Source organism: Urocampus carinirostris, chromosome 17 (genome assembly GCF_059441175.1).
Source record: "Urocampus carinirostris isolate Australia breed hairy pipefish chromosome 17, RoL_Ucar_1.0, whole genome shotgun sequence".
NCBI lineage: Eukaryota > Metazoa > Chordata > Actinopteri > Syngnathiformes > Syngnathidae > Urocampus > Urocampus carinirostris.
The window spans coordinates 28,166,688-28,188,072 of NC_142365.1; the positions used below are offsets into that span (position 1 = coordinate 28,166,688).

The 21,385-nt window shown below is 35.7% G+C and overlaps 1 protein-coding gene across 1 annotated transcript in view; it reads left to right on the plus strand.

The window, feature by feature from the left end:
• The first annotated feature begins 4,616 nt into the window (after nt 1–4,616).
• Nucleotides 4,617–21,385, plus strand: part of LOC148349713 (uncharacterized) — a 34,527-nt gene continuing 17,758 nt past the window's right edge. The window contains exons 1-2 of the mRNA XM_088321364.1: nt 4,617–5,052; nt 20,573–20,725. Coding sequence (XP_088177490.1) covers nt 5,032–5,052; nt 20,573–20,725 — 174 coding nt within the window. The 5' untranslated portion in view covers nt 4,617–5,031. The remainder of the gene's footprint in view (nt 5,053–20,572; nt 20,726–21,385) is intronic.

Here is a 21,385-nt window from a genome sequence, read left to right on the forward strand (position 1 = left end):
GAATAAGATAGATAGATAGATAGATAGATATATACTTTATTCATCCCCGTAGGGAAATTCACACTTCCAGCAGTCTACCCCGTTGTTTATTAACAGATTAACATGATGCCCGAGGGTGCTTGTAGCGGAGTGGATGACGTCACGCCAGTCCAAAAGTTCGACATTCCTGCGGCAGATGGAAATCTTTTCTTTGTGAAAATCCAGGGATACACCACCTTGTGTTAGCAAGTCCGCCTCCTCTCCGATTCCCCCCGGCTTTCATGTCTCTGTTTAGCGACGTTGAAGCCGGATTTCTCCAGGTGGCTCCGGGTGGCTACACGTTAGCGTCCGGAATGCTAAACGTGAGCCACGTTTCCGCAAAACACAGCAACTGCGCTCCCTGTGCGCTTCGATGTTTTCAAAAAGCACTCGATGATCCTATTTGGTCGTGAGTTCGCATTTACCATGATTACGGATGGTACCGAAGACTTATAACGCCGCTAGCCGCTTCGCTAGCTTCGGCTTTTCTTCCACCATGGGCCCCTTCATCACGCCGGCACGAGAATTCCTCAGGGCAAGGAGTTGAAATACACGCATTTCTTGTGCGTTAAAACCCATGTCCATAGGATAGAAGTAATCCATAGTGTAGTTGTCAAAACGGGAAGAAAAAACACCGAAGATAGGAGCAGACAATAAAACAGTTGGGCAGCTGCTGGAAAAGGCAGCCGCTCGTGGCAGCGCCGCTTTAATCTTACATCCTCAAATTTCTCACCTTAATTCGTGGTTTTAATTAAAAATCTGAACTTGTTGAAGCTGTGGAATTGCTTTCTTGAGAGAAAAACATTCACAACACGCAACCTTTTTCCCCTTTTGTGTTCTGAATGGATTTTTTTGACCGTTTTAAAAATGAACACAAAGCATAAAGAAATGATTTAATGTATATTTTTCTTCATTATATATATTTTTAAAAACCTTACGGCTTCAAAGTTTTTGAGATTTTTTTATGATTATTTGTATGTATTTTATGTAAAATCTTTTAACACTTATTATTGAGAATTATTTTTTTAATGCAATTTCTCTTAATGGAAAAATATTTGAAAAAGAGAAATTTTCCGTAGGGCTTTTAACCAATCTAGTTTAGATTGCAAAACTGTTTGCATTTTTTTCTTAATTGAAGGCAAGACAGTTTATTTGCAATATTAAACAGGTTGGGGTTTGGAAAACACAAGTGTGTGCATATTTGCATTCATTTTATATCAGCATTTGATGTTTTGGCACCATTGCTTTGTTGTCCTCATGTTTTACATATATTTCATTTTACTCAAAAATTTATTTTCTTGGTTATTGTGATCTTTGTTTTTGCATGACAAAAATTTGCCTTTTTTAATCTATGGTATCCGAAACATTTACAAAAAATGTGCATTCTTGTGTCTTACAGTTGTTCTGTATTTCTTTAAGTGTCCGTTATCAGCCGTATAGTTTGGCACCATTTTTTTACTATGATCAAAGAACAGTGTTGAAGTAAGGTGAGCAATTTAACCCCTTTCTGAAGAAAAGTAGTGCTTTGTTGCCATCTTGTGGCTTTTTTTTTGGGGTGGGGGGTGCAAGATGGCATCCAATTGGCTTGCATTTCATTTTTATATCAAACCATGAATTATTTATTACCAATTCTGGTCCGGTGGCAGTTGAAATATTGGCTATTTATATATTTTTGTATGTGTTTTAACATCACTGTAGCCAAAGACTTAAAAGTAACAGTGCACTTTGCACTCAACATCGCAAATGTATTGCAGCGTGCATTTATCACATTCCACACATTTTAAATTCTTGAGACATTAAATGCATTTTAGTCTTATAGACCATAGGTTCTCTTGTCTGTGTGTTTTAGGCATGTATTACACACATCCATTTCTGATATAGACATTACATGCGCTTGTTGTTTTGGCCAGGAATTAATATTTCCTTTGTGTTCTTGATATATTTTGGACTGGCAGCAATGTTGATCTACTCCTCCTGGTGGTTCAGGTTTAAAACTACAACCATTGTAGCCACAATCAATATTTCCATGCCAAAGTTGCATGTATTTTGCAAAATGGTTTCCAAAAAGGTTACATTTCTATTTCGTATTTTTCACATGCCAACAACATTTGCAACAAAATCTAATTTAAAGAAATATTAAATAGCCAATATTTAACCTCTATTTTGAGAAAGAAGATGGTTGATGAAAAAAACATGAGTCTTTTTGGAAGGGTAGGGTGCTTTACATGCCACTGTTGTCTTTATAAGTACTAGTCTTATTTCACTGTCCATTAAATGATTTTATTCAGGACTTTGAGTTGCATTTCGGTGTCAGAGAGTTACTTTATAAATAATTTGGATTTGATGCTCGTTGCTTTTTTTTTAATTCATACAACTTTTATAATGCAAAATTGGGGTTACTTTGTCTATGTATTTTTGGGGAAGGTATATTATAATCAACTCGCATATTTACGATATGACCTTTGTCTTGGCAGCAAAGAGGGCACAGGTTGGATTCCTCAGTGACTGGGAAAGCGCTAGCATATTTTTTTCTGAGACACTCAGATATCTACAATATCTAATACTGCAACTTTTTTTTACAAATTCAGAACTTTTTTCGAATAAAATGTAATTTAAAAATCCGACATTTTGTCTTAGTCTATTTCCTAACAGATTGTGGTGTTATTTTATTGTATATACTACTACGCTTTTGTATACACTACACAATAAAATATACTTCAAGTGTATTCACTTTACTTAGTCATCAAGTGTTAATCATATTATTTTTTAGATCAAACCTAGATGAAGAGTTACATTTAATTAGCCTTATCAAAAGTTGTGACGGGGAATCTCTCCAAGATTGTCTTAATTGTCATTAACATAAAATATTATATAATAATATTAAATATTATTTGCAACCCGGTGTACATTGTTTATAAAATGAGTTTAAAACGGGATACAATCAGATCAAATATGTATATACAAAAACGGAAAGACCGTGTACTGATTTTTTTACAGCATCCAAGCCTTATTTGATTTTCTTTTTAAAATCTGTGCGTGTATATACTTTCTCCCATCATTTTCAACAGACTGACAGAAAATGGCTGACTGCATTTTTGCAGACATGAACAATTGATGCTATTTTTTACAGCCTCCAAATGCTCTCCTCTTCAAAAATGCACCAATATTCTGCCTAATATCATCATGCATAACCAATAAAAATATTAATATTATGAGTTAAAAACATTTAATTGCAGCCTCTACGATCTACTTATGCATCTCCCCCTTCAGTGGGCATTCAAGCTTTACGACCAGTGGAAATCATCGCCATGCGTTCAGCGCCGCGCATGCGCACTGGAAAAACACACATGATATTGAAACACACGCACACACATTAGTGGTGGGAAGTCCGTTTCTTTTTAGGGATTCTGTTTTTTCGGCTCGACTCACTGAAAAAAACTGCTCCTTCGGCTCCCAAACGGTTCTTCAGATTGTATCGATCTGGCTGTTTCTGTAGTGCAGTGGTTAGCACGCGAAAGAAAACATACGTTGGACTGGATGGGCGACCTGGGCTGTACTTGCAAGACACACCACAGAAAACGGTGCTCCCTGAATAATAATTATTGTTATTATCATAATTATAATTATCATGTCCTTGGGCAAGACACTGAATCACTAATGCCCCCAATAAGCAGGTAGGCGCATTGCATGCCTGACTCCCTATTGAAGTGTGAGTGTGTGTGTGTGAATGGGTAAGTGTGAAGCATATTGTAAAGCGCTTTGAGAGGTCTTCATTGACTTGAAAAGCACTATATAAATGCAGACCATTTACCATTATTGTTGTTGTTGTTGTTGTTATTATTGATATTATACAAAGCAAACAACTGAGATGACACAACTCATATTGACCAGTCACAAGCTTTCTTAAGAAAGAGAGAGAGAGAAAGACAGAGAAATTGATGGAATGAGAGAAAGAAAGAAACAAAATAAAGAAAGAGAAAAATAAAGAGAGGGAGATGGAGGATAAAAAAGAGAGGGGGAAGGAAAGAATAATAGAAAGAGAGATGGGGTAGGGAAAATAGATGAACTGAGGAAAAATGAAATGAAATGATCTGCATTTACTGTATATAGCGCTTTTCAAGTCAAGACTTCCCAAAGCGTTTTACAGTGTGCTTCACATTATAGCGGCCGTGCAGCCATGTAAGGCGATAACCTGCTTATTGGGGGCATTAGAGGTTCAGTGTTTTACCCAAGGACACTTCGACATGTAACACAGAGGAGCCAGGATTCAAACTGTGATCTCTTGATCCCAAGACGAGCGCTCTACCTAAGAGAAAGAGAAAAAGAGAAACAAACAAACAAACAAAGAAAGAAACAAAGAAAGAAACAAACAAACAAACAAAATGAGAGGAAAGTGAAAGAAAGAGAGAGAGAGAGATAAAAGAAAGAGGGAGAAATGAGAAAGAAAAAGCGAGAAACGGGTGAAAGAGCGAAATAGAGAAAAATAAACCCATTCGAAGAGCTAGCTCATAAAGCCGTTTCTTTTGCGAACGACCCATCCCTAACAAGCATAAACACACGTACACACACGCATACACACTCACACAAAAAGAAAGCAGGATCAGCTCAACTATTTTTTTTGTTATAGAATTTTCTCTTTTAACTCGACAATATTTCCTCCCCAGGTGCCCTAATGGTATCCTCACTCGGGTATTCGATATTATGTATTGAATTTTAACATTTTATTTCAACCCGAGGCGGATTTATCGAGATAGATTACTCATCCGTAGAGAAATATTGTTTTTGTTATTACGAATTAAGTTGGCAAACTTTGGCCACGCCTAGCACCTAGCCTATTTCAATATTTTTACGTCCCCTCCTTAAAAAAAGAGAGAGAAAAAAATCAGATTTTTTTTCTCCTCGCTTTGCTTTCTTTCTCTCTCTTTGGTTCGGTGGTGGTGCGTTTGTTTGTGTGACGGCGAGTCCCGGCGGTGTAACCGGAGAGGGGCCTCACAGAGGGAATGCAGGACTGCAATGGAGCACAATGCAATACAGGTACAAATATATACATATATATATTCATATTTATTATATTTCCCCTTCATTAAAGTTCATAGTTTGTATTTTTTTGTAATTCCCCTGGTTCGATGCCTTGATCCAACCAATATTTGATCAATTTAGCCTCGAATTATGGAGTTTTAATGAATTTATTTGGGCCATATCGCATTGATTGTCCCTCCCCTCAACCCCCATTCACCCCAACATAACATGGAGTTTCTTCGATGCACAATAAAAACTTTTATTCTAACTTTTCGCCTCAAACGTGGCATGTATGGAAAAAATATTCTGATATTTTGATATCCAACCCTCTCTCAAACGTTCGACCAGGCTAAACCTGACTTTGCCCCCCCTCCTCGCTGCATTACCAACGGCTTCACGTTCAAAATCCGCGTGTAATAATTTCATGATATTTCCATTCGCGTTTAATGATTAATTTCTTTGTGTGGTCGTGTCGACATTAGTCCCCCCTCTCTCGTTTCTCGTCCACGCTAACCGACCACCCCCTCATCCACCCACAGCGAAAACAATATTACCAAAATTAAAAACACGAAACCGTGAAAAATTTGAGGGGAAAAACAGGAAACTTCTAAGCACAACCCATTCTCGTTCATTTTTAGCCTAGCTGTCTAGCTAGCTTTTAAATCTACATTCAAGCTATTGACGTCGAATATAATTTAAAATGAACAAAATGCATTATTTTATTCTTTCAAAAAACTGTAGTACGACAGAGCTGAATTTAGATAAGGGTCGTTTTTTTTTTTCTTTCGTTTTTTTTCAACAGCGAGCGTACAAATTTATCAAGCCCCGACATTTTGTCTCGGCTGTAATTACATGTATCACAGTTTTGGGAGGAATGCTGATATTGACGCAAAAAATGTGACGAAGGTGGTTTTTTTTTAAGGATATGTTTAAAATCCACACAGATATGTCTATAAATTATTATAAATGCGAACATAAACTACCCGCTTTTCCGTTTATTATTTCTTAATTTTAGTGTATTAGAAGGTACAAATATGATTGCGTTGAAGACCTACCGCTGTTGAATAACAGGATATAGTCAAGGTCAACACTCATTATTATTTGTTTTGTTTTACATGTATTTAAAATGGAACTCTAATTATGTATTATTGATTTTTATTACAAAAATGTACCGAATGCATCTTAAAAAAAATATATATATAAAATTGTATTTCCCAGGAAAAAATGATATCACGAGCACTGACGCAAGAAGATTAAGGGTTTTCCATCCAAAACTGAGTGTGTGCGCTTTCACATTTTGAGATCTGTCCTCTTAGATTATATTATGTGGCTTTTATTTTTCCTGCCTCATTTCCACCACTAGGTTGATCTGAGCAGCACTGTTCTTCTTTAGCCTCCTCCCCTCAAGCTTTGGAGTTGGGAGGGGGAGGGAAAAAGTACTGAAAAAATGCAGACTGTTTCATGAAATCCCCGTTTTGGATAATAGTATGTTTATCTGGCTCTCATGTTGCTATTCATCACTTGGCCTCATTGTAATTAAATCATCTACATGTAGGATGTAAATCAGGGGTCTAAAATTCTATCTACATTGGGGCAGCCGTAGCTACGGTCTGGTTATGGTTGGGCCAAATCAGGTTGGTTTTCTACAAGAAAACCCTTGATAAATACATTCAACCGTTTGAATATGTTTTAATGCCAAACAAAATAAGGTTAAATACAACATCTATACTTATTATAAAAAGAAATCAATCAATCAGTAATGCGTGAATCCATAATTTACTTGGGCTGCACTAACTAATGACAGAGACAGTGTGTTTTATTTGACCCCTAGATGTCGCTGCATTATCTAGTGCAACAGACAACGAGTGCTACAAAGCTCTTGAAGAATACAAACTTCTGAGACTCAAACCAAACTTCCCCATTTTTCGTCTCTATCTGCCCAGACTTTCGCGAGGTTTTTGTGTTTGGGCACCTTTTGCAGCAAAATGGCGGACACTTATGTCAGCTATTATGTAAAATAAATGCTAAATTCTCAACTTTTAAGTATTTTAAAACCTGCAAATTTTTATCATAGTTCATGTATTTAAAAAAACGATTTTAAGGAGAATTTTATATATATATATATATATATATATATATATATATATATATATATATAGGGCCGCACGGCGGCGCAGTGGTTAGCGTGTGTGCGGCACAGTTCTAAAGTCTTGGGAACCTCCTGTGTGGGTTCAAATCCAGCTACCGGACTTGCTGTGCAGAGTTTGTATGTTCTCCCCGTGCTTGCGTGGGTTTCCTCCGGGCACTCCAGTTTCCTCCCACATTCCAAAGACATGCATTTCAGGTGGATTGGCCGGTCCAAATTGTCCCTAGGTGTGTCTGTCCCTGTGTGCCCTGCGATTGGCTGGCAACCAGTTCAGGGTGTCCCCTGCCCACTCCCCGATGATTGCTGGGATGGGCTCCAGCACCCCCGCGACCCTACTGAGGATAAGCGGTGCAGCTAATGAGATGAGATGAGATAAATATATATATATATATATATATATATATATATATATATATATATATATATATATATATATATATATATAAATACCTTTAACCACTAGATGGTGCTAAATAATACATACTGTCCTTTTGAAGGTAGTCATATTTTATTTTGTTATTTTTGCAAAATACTGGTATTCATACCTGGTATCTGTCTTGTTGACTATTCAAGAGTTATAAATGTAAATGGTCTGCGTTTTATATAGTGCTTTTCACGTAAATGAAGACCTCCTAAAGCGCTTTCACAATGAGCCTGACACTTACTCATTCACACACACTCACATACCGATAGCAGCGTTAGCCATGCAAGGCAACTACCTGCTTATCGGGGGCATTGGGGATTTAGTGTCTTGCCCAAAGACACTTCAACATATAACACAAAGGAGCCGGGAATCGAACCTTACATTTTTGTATTAATACCGGGACCTCAAACTATCATCCTGTGGGCCGCAACTTTGAAATCCCTGATGTAAATGCTGGTGGCAGGAAAATCAAAGGGCAGTTTTATTCTTCATCCTATATCCGACCGTGATGCCTTTAATTACTCTTCTTCATTAAACATAAGAAACCTTTTTTTTTTTATAGGGTCCTGGTTTTAGATTACTTTTTTGTATGGTTTTATCAACTGAGGGACAAATAATTGATGAATGAATTGAAATTGTCAATAATCATGTGCTAGGGTATAAAAAAATGTCTTTATTGTCATTGATGAAAAATAGTGCAGCGTTAAAGGAGCCCGGCCTGACCTTAACAAAATGATTGACATTTTCGGCCCAACCTGGCCTGAAATTCGGATCGAGCTTTTGCTTAAGATCTTACCTCTGGTGTCATACTATCTTTCAGTGAACAGCCTGTGACTATCTCCTCATGAGGCACTACAGTGAATTGCAATAATAAATTTTGTTTGATAAAGCTGTTAAAACATTACTGCAAAAAAGGAGTAAAATCTAAGGACATAATTTTGATAATTATTTTTGTATATGTGAGAATGTAGTCAAATGTTTTGTTCCACTTGAAGATCAATTTTGTTTACTTTAAGTATTTGTTTTTTTCCCCTAGAAAGGCAAGATACAAATATTGTAAAACTTGATAGAGGTAAGTAATACAGTAGAATTACAGAAATATTATTAGCAAGAATGAATAATCTTAATTACCTTCTTAGCTAACCACAACCAATAAAAAACTCTTTATACTGTTAATTTAATCTTTTTAAAAAAATGAGATTAAACTGGTGCCGTCAATTGATACTTAAAAAAATTACGGTGCACATAAATTTTTTTTTTTAATTTTTTTTTTTTTAAAACTTTTTTTTAATTAATTAATGAAAAAAATCCTGCCTTGGCTTAAAAAAGGTTGAAAAACACTGATGTAGTGAACAGTGTTTACAACCAAATTTGATGTGGCACTCTTGGGTAAACATGTAATAAAATACTTTCAAGAAAAAAAATGTACGAATGAATACACAAATATTTACAAAAATGGGAACAAAAAACTAGCTGGAGAGCAGTTTGCTGCTGCACCCTGTCGTGCCGTCATCTTTAAAATTGCAGTGTTGCTTACGTTGCTCATAGCACAAATTTTGCTGTTTAAATGCATCAATGTCGACACTAAGTCAATATTGTTAATCCACATTTTTATTAGTTTTACTGCAAAAAGGTTCAATATGAAGCTACTTTAAAATGACATTGTGTATTATTTAATGACCTGTAGTGTTTAAAAAAAATATAATTCATTCAAAAAAACAAAACAATATTGATTTGAATAATCAGCAGAAATACATCAACTACTATATTAACATGTATTATTTTAAAAATATCGTAGGTTGAGAGATTTGTATCATTTTTATATAATTTGAGCTTCACACAGAAGGAGCTGACATAATCGTCTGCTATCTTGCTAGTACTTGCTCACACTCGATAATATCAATCATTGATACCGACGCCACATATTGATACCACCAGTGGGTTGGTGGGTGGTTGTGTGGGTAGAGCACTTAACCACTAGGGCTTTAGAGCCACCATTTCCTATAGTATGTCGTGGGCAAGTACAGCCTGGTGGTGCCCATCCCTCTCCAGGCCTCCAGTACTGGTGAATTATTTTCTGCCAATGCATAAAATGTCTTTTTTTTTTTAACAAACACCATTCCAACCCCACTTTACATTTTCTTTAATATTGCATTTATTGGCACTTTACCTTATCCCTAATTTCAAGTTCATGATTGTTAAATCCTACTCGAGGGCAGTCGATACTGGTGTCAACCACCATTATAGCAATGTACTGATAACTTATAATAAAAATGCTGGTATCAATACTCTGCTATCCTTTGTTTTATTTTGTTTTAAATATTAAAATTCCGTACAGTGAGTAACTAGGCCAAGCAGTTTAGGGTGCCCCCTACCCACTGCCCGACGTTAGCTGGGATGGGCTCCAGCATCCCTGCGACCCTAGTGAGGAGAAGCGGTGCAGATAATGGATGCATGGAGTAATTAGGCAGCATACTGAGATAATGAGTTGACAAAAATTAAGTATTCATTAATGAAAAATATATATACAATTAAGCCTTTGAAAACAAACTCTGTTAAAAAGTTAAATGCAAATGTATTACGCTTGCTTAAATGTTAACAACTAAATGCAAATCCAGGCTATTATTAATTTGATTCAATGATTCTCATTTTAATATATGAGCAGTGGTAACCACACCGCAAATGGTGACTATTATTCTTTGCTGTTGCAAAGTTTCCTAAAATTATTAATTCTAAAGGATGATGAGGGAGAAAGATCAGGTGACCATCAAAACGTGTAATGACGTTAAAGAAGAACACAGTTCTTGAATCTGTATTCCTTTAAATTCTTTTTGAAACTTACATAAAAATGCCGTATAATTTTACAGTCCTAACATTAAGGTAATTAAATCAATTTGAATATGATAAATTAATCCTAAAATTAAAGAACAGCAAGGATCACCGATCTTTATATATATATATATCTCATCTCATCAGCCGTACCGCTTATCCTCATTAGGGTCGCGGGGGGGGCTGGAGCCCATCCCAGCCATCTCCGGGCAGTGGGCAGGGGACACCCTGAACTGGTTGCCAGCCAATCGCAGGGCACACAGGGACAGACAACTCATTCGCTCATTCACACCTAGGGACAATTTGGACCGGCCAATTCACCTGAAATGCATGTTTTTGGAACGTGGGAGGAAACCGGAGTGCCCGGAGGAAACCCACGCAAGCACGGGGAAAACATACAAACTCCGCACAGGATGTCTGGAGCTGGATTTGAACCCACGACAGGTTCCCATGACATGAACTGTGCCGCACAAGCGCTAACCACTCGATATTTTCTCTACTGCAAACCAGATCTAAAAAGCAACTTTTTAAAGTTATACAATGTTGCATTCATCATTGACATTTTCTGTTGTGACAAATGTTAATGCTGTCTTTGTATCAGTGGTCGGTTAAATTCAGTAACTCCATCGATGCTAAGAAGGACTATGGACACTGATCATTTTAGTTTAGTTAGTGTTCGATCACAATATTGGATTGTCTCAAGGGACACATTTATCGTATTGCAGCTCTGCTCTGGTTCATTTAAGCCACATACACTCGAAAAGGAGCACACAATGACACAAGTGTTGCAACAGATAATATATTTGCCCTACATTAAATTACAAACGGTAGGTACTTTTATACAGGCAACATTCACGTAAAAAGACATTTTTTCTAACATATATTAGTGACTTGATTTAAATTCACAATTTTTAATCACAATTGTCTAAATTATCTCTAATATTTTTAAAGTATTTAATAATTTTCCTCAGTTTTTATTTTATTATAAGATAACTGAGTAGAGCATTCATTTTGTCAAGAAATACATTGATGTAAAAGGATTTTTATATTTAGCAATTATTCAGCTTCTCTGTTTATTTAAAACGCACGATTCATCACTTTGATCTTCAATGGAAATTTTATTGTAGTTGGAAAAAAAGAAGCACAAAGATACTGATGATCCATCCATTATCTGCACCGCTTATCCACAGTAGGGTCGCGGGGGGCTAGAGCCCATACCAGCTATCTTTGGGCAGTGGGCAGGGGACACCCTGAAATGGTTTCCAGCCAGTCGCAGGGCACACAGGGACAGACAATTCGCTCACCATTCGCACTTAGGGACAATTTGGACCAGCCAATTAAACTGTCATGCATGTTTTTGGAATGTGGGAGGAAACCAGAGTTCCCAGGGGAAACCAAGATATTCAATGGTATTGTCATTTAATTTGTGAAATTATTATTTACTATTCCTGTGTTTTTTATGACAATCGGTCTTTAGGGTTTTTTTTATATTCAAATTATGTTTTTATCCGTCTCCCAGTATGACATTTTAACATTGCTGCAGTCCTATATATTCTCACTTTAAGTCATTTCAGTGGCATATTTACATTTTTATTCCATGAGTAGATGTCTTGGTAGAATAGATTTTTATATATAGCAAGTGTTCTGCTTCTCCTTATGTTTATTTAAAATGCACAATTCATCACTTTAATCTTGAAAGGGAACGTTATTTTAGTTGGGAAATGGTCACAAGTATGCACTTTTTCTCGCTGTCGGAACTAAGATTGAATGTCTTAGTATTGTCTATGGTATTGTCATTTCATTTTTGAAAATATTAATTACTATTCCTATGTTAGATAGATAGATAGATAGATACTTTATTCATCCCCGAAGGGAAATTCACTTTTCCAGCAGCATCCCTGAGCTGAGAACAATCGAAAATAACACGGGAGCTGCTGGAGTGGCTGCCATTCGTGACGGCGCCGGAGAAACGATTCAATTTGAATCATGTACAAACAAACAAACAATTGAATCATGTACAAGAAACGATTCAATTTGAATCATGTACAAACAAACAAACAATTGAATCATGTACAAACAAACAAACAAAATATTTATGTTTCAATAAGTGGAGTGTTAATAAAATGGGGGGAAAATAATTTCTGATACTGATATAACCAGGTAAAACTAATTTTAAGTTACCTGTCCAAATGAATGTTGTGCCATCTCACCTTTCCTGTCCAAATGAATGTTGTGCCATCTCACCTTTGGTTAGGACCATCTGTTGTATTTTTTTCGTTGTTTTTTAATTCTATTTTTATTTTTCTCCCAGTATGACATTCTTATATCGCTGCACTCCTTCTACATATTTTACCTTAGTAATTTCAGCTTCCAATTCCAAAGTATTAATCATATTTGCCTTGGTTGTTATTTTATTATGAGAGTTCTGGGTAAAGATCCATTATGTTAAGAAAATATGTTAATGAAAATAGATTTTTATATATAGCAAGTATTCCGCTTTTTTCATGTTCATTCAAACGCGTAATTCATCACTTTGATCTTCAAAGGGAATTTTATTGTAGTAAAGAAATAGAGGCACACATTATTTTTGTGTCCGTTCTCAGTGTGACATTGTAATAGTGCGGTCATCCTGTATCCTTTCACTTCAGTAATTTCAGCTGCATCTTTGTTTTTTTACCACCAATTTTATGTATTTTATCATATTTGCCTTGGTTTTTATTTCAATGTAATATATCTGGGTCAAGAAAATATGCTGATGAAAACAGATTTTTATAGCAATTATTCCACTTGCGTTCATTTAAAACGCGCAATTCATCACTTTAATGTTCAAAGGGAAATTTATTGCATTCTGAATACAGAGGCACAAAATGCACATTTCTATCTGGATGCGAGTGGAACCTAGATATTCAATGGTATTGTAATTTCATTTTTGAAAATAAGAATTATTATTCCTGTGTTGTTCCGGACCAACTGTTGTTTTATGTTTATTTTTCTTCAAACTACATCTTTGTCTTACAGTAACATTCTAATATTGCTGCAGTCCTACATATTTTCAGCTCAGCAATTTTAGCAGCATATTTATGTTTTTGGTTTTTTTTTGTTGTTTTTTTTCATCACCCCTGGCCTCGCCCAACCATACCCCCCTTATCACAGTGCAGATTAATATCATGTTAAGACTAAAAACAAGGAGACATTGTTGCGGTTTGAGTTTTTTTTGTATGTGTAGTTTTCCCTCTGGGCCTCCTTTATGTGTGGCTTCCTTCCCCCACCACCCCATTAAAGAGGCACTGCAACTCTCACCACGTCATCGATCCTTTTTTTGTCCCTCTCCTTCATAATTTTTATTTGCAGCTGTCCTGAATTTGTTGTTATTTTTAATTCACTTATAAAATAATGTTGTGCTTGCTGCAGCTTCTCTGCAGAATTGTGGTGCGTGGGGGTTGGGGAGGTGGAAGGGTGTTATGCTGTGGGGGAGGGGGGGGACGGCTTGGTGCCTTTTTGAGGGGGGCTGATTGTGGTTTAGTGATGGGAATTTCATCTCTTTTTGGAGAACCGGCTCTTTTTGCCTTCGGCATGTTTTTTGTGTTTAATGATATATTACTAATAATAATTAAATATTATGCGCTAAATTATTTATTTTTGTCAATCTGTTATGCTACTACTGTATATAAAAATAGTCGTTATTGTTTCAATATACAGTGAATTTTTACCTCATTTAATTTTACAAGTGTTTATACTAAGCAAAATACAAAAATATGACGCTACTTTTATCAAACAGTTACAAGTGTGTTCAAGAGAAAGCGGGAAAGAGTGAAGGAGAGGATAAAAGTGAGGGCAGGGTAAAGAGAGAGTAAAGGAGGAAAAGGAAAAGAAAGACAAAGAGGGACAGAATGTGGAAGTGAAAGATAAATAGCATAGAGAAAAGAGGGGAAAAGACCAATGGAGAGAAAGAGAGGAGAAAAAATAAAAACAAAGAGCTAGGGAAGGAAATCAGCTAAAAAAGAGCGTGAGTAATCTAAAGGAAGAGAGTAAAAGCAATAGCAAACAATAAACGGCAAAAAAGACAGAAATATATAAAGGGGAGAAACAGATAGAGAGAATGGGGAAAAGGGAAAGAGAGCAATAGATAAAGAAAAAAGGGACAAAGGAGATAAAAAAACAGTGAGAGGAAATGGAACGAAAGATTGAAAAAAAAATAGTAAGAGAGGGAGAAAGAGAGAAAGGGAGAAAATGAGAAACAAAAAGCGAAAGACAAAGAGTGAAAGAAAGAAAAAGGGAGAAATAAAGAGAGAAGGAAAAGGAGAGACATAGAAAGACAGAGAAAATGAAAAAGACAGAATGAGATAGCTAGAGAAGGAGAAAAAAAATAGTTGGAAAGGACTAGAATAGAGAAAGAGGGATTCGAAGCTCCTTACTGATGTGGAGCCGGCTCTCATCGCTCATAGAGCCACTTCTTTCGCGAAGGACCCATGACTACAAAAGTGCGAAATTTTGCGAAAGGTCTCTGCATTTGAGCAGTCAGGGAAGTGCATGACAATGACGAGCCAAACAGGAACGACTGGTTGTTGTAATGCACACGCTGTTTTCTTTTCGGGCAATTCTAGAAATGCAAAATAAGCAATTTATTTGGGTGAATCTTCAAGTCCCAGCTTTTTAAGTCCGAATAAATGAGCAGCTGCTCAGGCGACCCCACCCATGCGCCCAGACAAATACAACGCATTGATTTTTTTTTTTTCTATCACAAAACCACATTTCACTTGCATGGAATATAAGATCTCATTTTTTGGGGCTGATAAATAAAAGAATGGCATATTTAATGAGTCACACAGAAACAATCTTAAATATAATTAATAATAATAATAATTATTATAATTATTATAATTTTATTTTCGCTATTTATATTCAGATTTTTTTTCAATTCCATACATTTTTGTCTAAAGTTTTACATGGTCAGATGTTTTGAAATATCTTATCACAAAGCCACATTTCACTGTAAGAAAATATGGAAATTACTTAGTTAGGGTTGATTAATAAATAAATGGTATGTTTAATGATTCACACAGAAACGATCATAAACTAATATTTCTTTTTTGAAACTCAAGACAACTGACGATTTATTAATTTTAATTATGTAAAAGTCAAGAACATTTTTTTTTTTTTTGAATTTTACGATTTAAGTCGAATAATAGAAGAATCTTGTGGAAAAATGCACTCCTTTTCAGCTGGACTGTTTGTCACCCAGAAAGATCATCTATAAAATATTTGGTGTCTTTTTCTCTGCTGGCAAGCGGCAGCTGGGAGTCAGAGTATTGTGTTTCACGTAAAGCTTTTGTAATGTGGCCTTCTTTTTTCTTCCTTTTTATTTTTTTCCCTCTAGTGCTTAACTGGAATCACAGTAGTGCTGTGTGGATTCATTATCGTGGCGTCTCCTGTTTTTAGCATTTGGTCAGCTTAAAAATGATAAAATAAAACTAATGTACATTCCGGACGGACTACAAGCCACAAATTTTTTTGCTACATTTTCAACACTGCAGCTTTAAATAGGGTGTGTCTTATTTTTTTTTTTTTTTTTACTGGCAGAAAAAAACATTTTTCCCGGTAGCAGTAGACCAGTAAAATAAATAAGTAGATAGCAGAGGTCCAAATTGTATAATTAATAATTACTTCTATTATGGTACTGAGGAAAATGGCAAGCTGCTCTTCTCCACAATGCATGCGCTCTAAATACAAAACTCTGCAGTCTGTAAACACTTAGGACCATGTTTTTACATGATTGGTTATTCATATAATACACAACTGGATGAAAATATGAGGTCAGGCAGTACTTTATTCATCAATTATAACATGCTCATTAGGGCTGCACGATTCTGGAAAAAAAACCTAAATGCGATTATTCCGATTTTCAATTTTAAAATAAAAATGCATTTTCTGTGTTTTTTTTTTTTTTTTTTTTTTAATTATTTTATTTTCATTTTTTTGGAAGGGGGGTGGATCTTAAACATAGTGACATGCAAACTTACAATGAGAACTTCTTCACGCTCTTCTGACTTTACTCAGAGTCCAAATTAATTGATGAATTTCTTTTCAATGTAACTAACTCTTAAAGCTACGAGCTGTCGCGTTTATTTTGGTGGCTATTTGTGCACGGCTGTTTGACTGACAGCTTACACCAGCCTATCACAGATGTGACCACACTGCTTGCAAACTTTGCCTTGGTTTTATTGGCTAGTGGTGTTAAAACTTGCCTCTGATTGGCCAGTACCATTAAAACCCGAATTGTAACAAATCACTCAAATAACAAACTGGAACTGAAAATCCTTGAAAAAAATGGCTTGCGATTACACAATTGCATTACGTCACATTGCAATATTGATTAGATTTCGGTTGATTATGTAGCCCTAGTACTCTTGATATTTCAACTTTTTTGGTCACAAATCAAGTCTTCAGTTTATACATCTGATTTGAAAAGCAGTGGAAGTTATCAATGAAAAAACGCTGCACTTCTCTTTCCTTATCATCTGCGTCAATCAATGTCAGGTCGCTTACATTTCTTTAATTTGGTCCATTACTGCAGCAACTGCGAAGGACAACAACACAATGAAATGCTGCACATGACGTCTAGATTGCAGTGTGTCCCAACAAATACAATGCACTGAATATTTTCCCGCGATCTACCAGTACTACCTCTCTGACCCACCTGTAGATCGTGATCTACGTAACGAGCACCCCTGCTCCACAGCATGGTTGCCTTGGCGACATTGTCTCGAAATATAGGGGCTCCCAGTTTACTATCACAGTAATATTGCAAAAACATTTTGTATGTTAATCTACTAATCCGTGCAGTGTGATATTTTTTAATAAATCATAAAAGCATAAGTACATGAAACAAATACATGTTAAAATAAGATTATCACACAATAAACATAGGAGAGGAGAGGCACATAATGTAAAATAACCGAACAATAAAGCAAATAGTAAAACTATTCATTTACCTTTTTTGCTCGCGCCCGTTGAAAAAAATGATCCAATGTCGTCTGCTTTTACTGGCTTTTCACAATCTATCGTAAATGCACAAGGCAGACGTAGTGATAGCCCGACTTGTCAACACCTTTTCCAGGTAATTCCTTTCCACAAAATTCAAGACTTTATGGAATTTGCATACGCACTGGTTGCCAGGCAAATTTGAAGCAATAGCTAGTTTGGTTACGTTCAGGAAACTCTGGGAGAGGTAGAGAAAAGCGTGTACTGCACTGTATTTTTGACTTTTTAAAAGAGGTAATCTTGGGAACTAGATGCAATTTTTCCCATTGAGGTACTTCGTAACCTGAAACTTTGGTATGTACAGACTTTAGTAAGTAGAGGTACTACTGTACAGTGATACTAAGACTAAAATACTATTACAGAAATACATGAAAAATACTACTACAAAAATATTATGCCAGAAACACTACATGAATACAATAACAGTATTGTAAAAAAAATAATCCAGATATCCTACAAAAAAATCTACAATGGAAAGGCAAAAAAAAAAATACAGAAATACTACAGCAAAACCACTGCAGAAATACTACAAATAAACTACAGTAATATCACAAAAATTCTACAGGAATAGTAAGAAAATCTGACAGCATAAATACTAAAAAATACTAAAACGGTACGACAACACTAATACGAAATGAATGAATGAATTAGATTCATTTGGGCACGGCACAAAAGCAGCATCAACTAATTGACAAAAGGCAACAGCAAAATATTTACACAAAAAAGAAATGGTAAAAAACTAATATCAAATGTAGTGCTTAAAACAGGGACTAATCCAATTTGATCAAACCAAACTATTTAAAACATTTGGAAAGAAATATAATATGTACTGTAGATGTCTTCATATATTGTATATTTCTTAATACCTGAAAAATTAGATGGGTCTCCTGGATCGACCACTTAGCCTATTTTTTAACCCAATTTGGCCCCAAGTTCCACTCCTGCCATACACAGTTTGCGCCATTTATGCGCTAGGCTTAAAATCAAAGAAATGGGTGTAAATTGGGTCATTTTTTTACAACTGTTTAAGCCTTAAAATTGAGTAAAGAATTTTAGTGACTGTTGTGCGAGTGGCGTATGCTTGGAGCGACATTTTTTTGGGCACAACAGGGTAAGGGTGAAATTATCAACACAGGCCGAGAGTGCCCGTTAGTGGTTTAGTGTGAAAATAACAAATGAAATGATATACCCTGTAATAATGTGTCAATAAGTAAGTATAAATAGCACCCCAGTTAAACTATGTAAAATAAATGTGACTTAGTCTGGAACATATGGTATAGTCTTTTCTTTGATGCACAATGGTTGAATAGGCAGTGAGTGTGTCGATATTCTCTTTGTATTTGTAAGATGCCGCCGCTACTGGTTTCATTTATTTATGGCATTTTTCTTCCTCCACACGGCAGTGTATTTATTAAAAAGTGTCCTCTCCGGAATGAATTGTTAATCCAACCCTTCACATCAAGCCGACTATTATGTCTTGTACATCATTTTTTTCCCAAAATGCTGTGAGCGAGTCATTTTGAAAGCACCCTTTTTGCAGGCAGACTTGCACGACTGTCAGATGTTAGCACACGTTCATGCTGACACTATTTACAGTTTGTATTAGGAGCCCAAGATATGCTTTACACCAACAGGGGTTAATTGTTAACATTATTTGTGCTCTCTCTGTCACCTTCTTGCCATGTTGCAATGCGGCAGAGGTGTCGCTGCAATAAATCTGGTTGATTGTTGCTTTTTGTTGTCAAGACAGCTTAGTTACATATTTCTATTTTGGTTACAATACCAACACAAATAAAAATATTTATGTTTATATATTTACTGGTATATTTTGTATTGATTAGCACCTTATAGTGGTGAAAAAAATATTAATATATATATATATATCTCATCTCATTAGCCGTACCGCTTATCCTCAGTAGGGTCGCGGGGGGGCTGGAGCCCATCCCAGCAATCATCGGGCAGTGGGCAGGGGACACCCTGAACTGGTTGCCAGCCAATCGCAGGGCACACAGGGACAGACAACTCATTCGCTCATTCATACCTAGGGACAATTTGGACCGGCCAATTCACCTGAAATGCATGTCTTTGGAATGTGGGAGGAAACCGGAGTGCCCGGAGGAAACCCACGCAAGCACGGGGAGAACATACAAACTCCGCACAGAAAGTCTGGAGCTGGATTTGAACCCACAACAGGTTCCCATGACATGAACTGTGCCGCACAAGCGCTAACCACTGCGCCGCCGTGCTGCCATATATATATATATATATATATATATATATATATATATATATATATATATGTATATATGTATATATGTATATATATATATATATATATATATATATATATATGTATATATGTATATATGTATATATATATATATATATATATATATATATATGTATATATGTATATATATATATGTATATATGTATATATGTATATATATATATATATATATATATGTATATATGTATATATGTATATATATATATATATATATATATATGTATATATATATATATATGTATATATATATATATATATATGTATATATATATATGTATATATATACATATATATATATATATATATGTATATATATATATATATATATGTATATATATATATGTATATATATACATATATATATGTATATATATATATGTATATATATACATATATATATTTTTTGAATTCTAAGCAAAAATACATGACCTATCCTATAACATTTGCATGTCAGGACCAAGGAGTTACCAGAGCCCCCCCTGTTTATAAATAAATAAATGAACAATGTGATAACATTAAGGAAATTAGGTTGTAAATGGTGCAAGAATAAAAGCAATAGTTCTGTTTTTTACTCCATAAGTAATTCTATTGCTGGCCAAAAAAGAAAAAAACTTTGGTGTGAATAGATGACATTGACATTGAATTAGCTTTTCGGTATTTTCGGGAGATTTGCAGAACTTGCGAGTATTATTTGACAAGCTCAAAATGTTTAAATTTTTATTTTTAATAAATGTATGTATCTTCCGAAGGAGAAAAAAAGAACAAAATGACACAGAAACATGTGTTCCTTTTTTTTCTCCTGTAGTGGTTGGGTGCTCCTTCCTGTCAGAGAGGCAATTTTGCCTTCTACAAGTCGGTCGGCAGCAAGACAGGCCCTGACTGCTTGGTGAAAGTTTGGCGGCTCGGCGAGTTTTATTTTCTTCGATGTGGGACGGGAGATGCTGTGTGCATCGCTGAGGTGAGTCCAACAGATTTAAACTCTTTTTGCTGAGTCCTTGAAGCAGGGGTCCGGAACATATGGCTCACGAGCCATTGCTGGCTTTTTTTTTCCATGTGTACACATGGCTCGGAGAAAAAGGTATGCACATGCATATTTCATTTGTCATGCTCCAATTCTGATTTTATTTAAATGAATATAGGCATGTGCCAAACCATTGTAACGCTGATAGTAAAATCTGTTGGGTATCACTACAGTTTAGTCGGGATGTCACACTAACTCATAAAAAATGTATGTTCATTGTTGAGACCCTTGATGATTCGAACCCACAGAACAAACTAAACTCCCCTAAACGCCACAGGGCAATTTCTTTGGGTGAGTGGTAGGGGTGGACAGATTTGATTGGATGACCGTTAGTAGTGGGCGGATCTCTGCGCACACACAGTACGTTTCCTTCTCTCTCGCACGTGTATTAGTGCAAATACATCATTTTTGTATTTTAGAAAATAATGATTTGCATTTTGGTGTCGTTTCAGGGACAGTTTTTTAATTTAATGATTTCTATAGTGTTAGTTTGAATTATATTGTATATTTTCTTATCTAATTTGTGGATTAACGGGCAAAATAATCATATATGAAGACAATTGTTTGTTTCTGGCATTTTTCAAAGGTACCGTAATG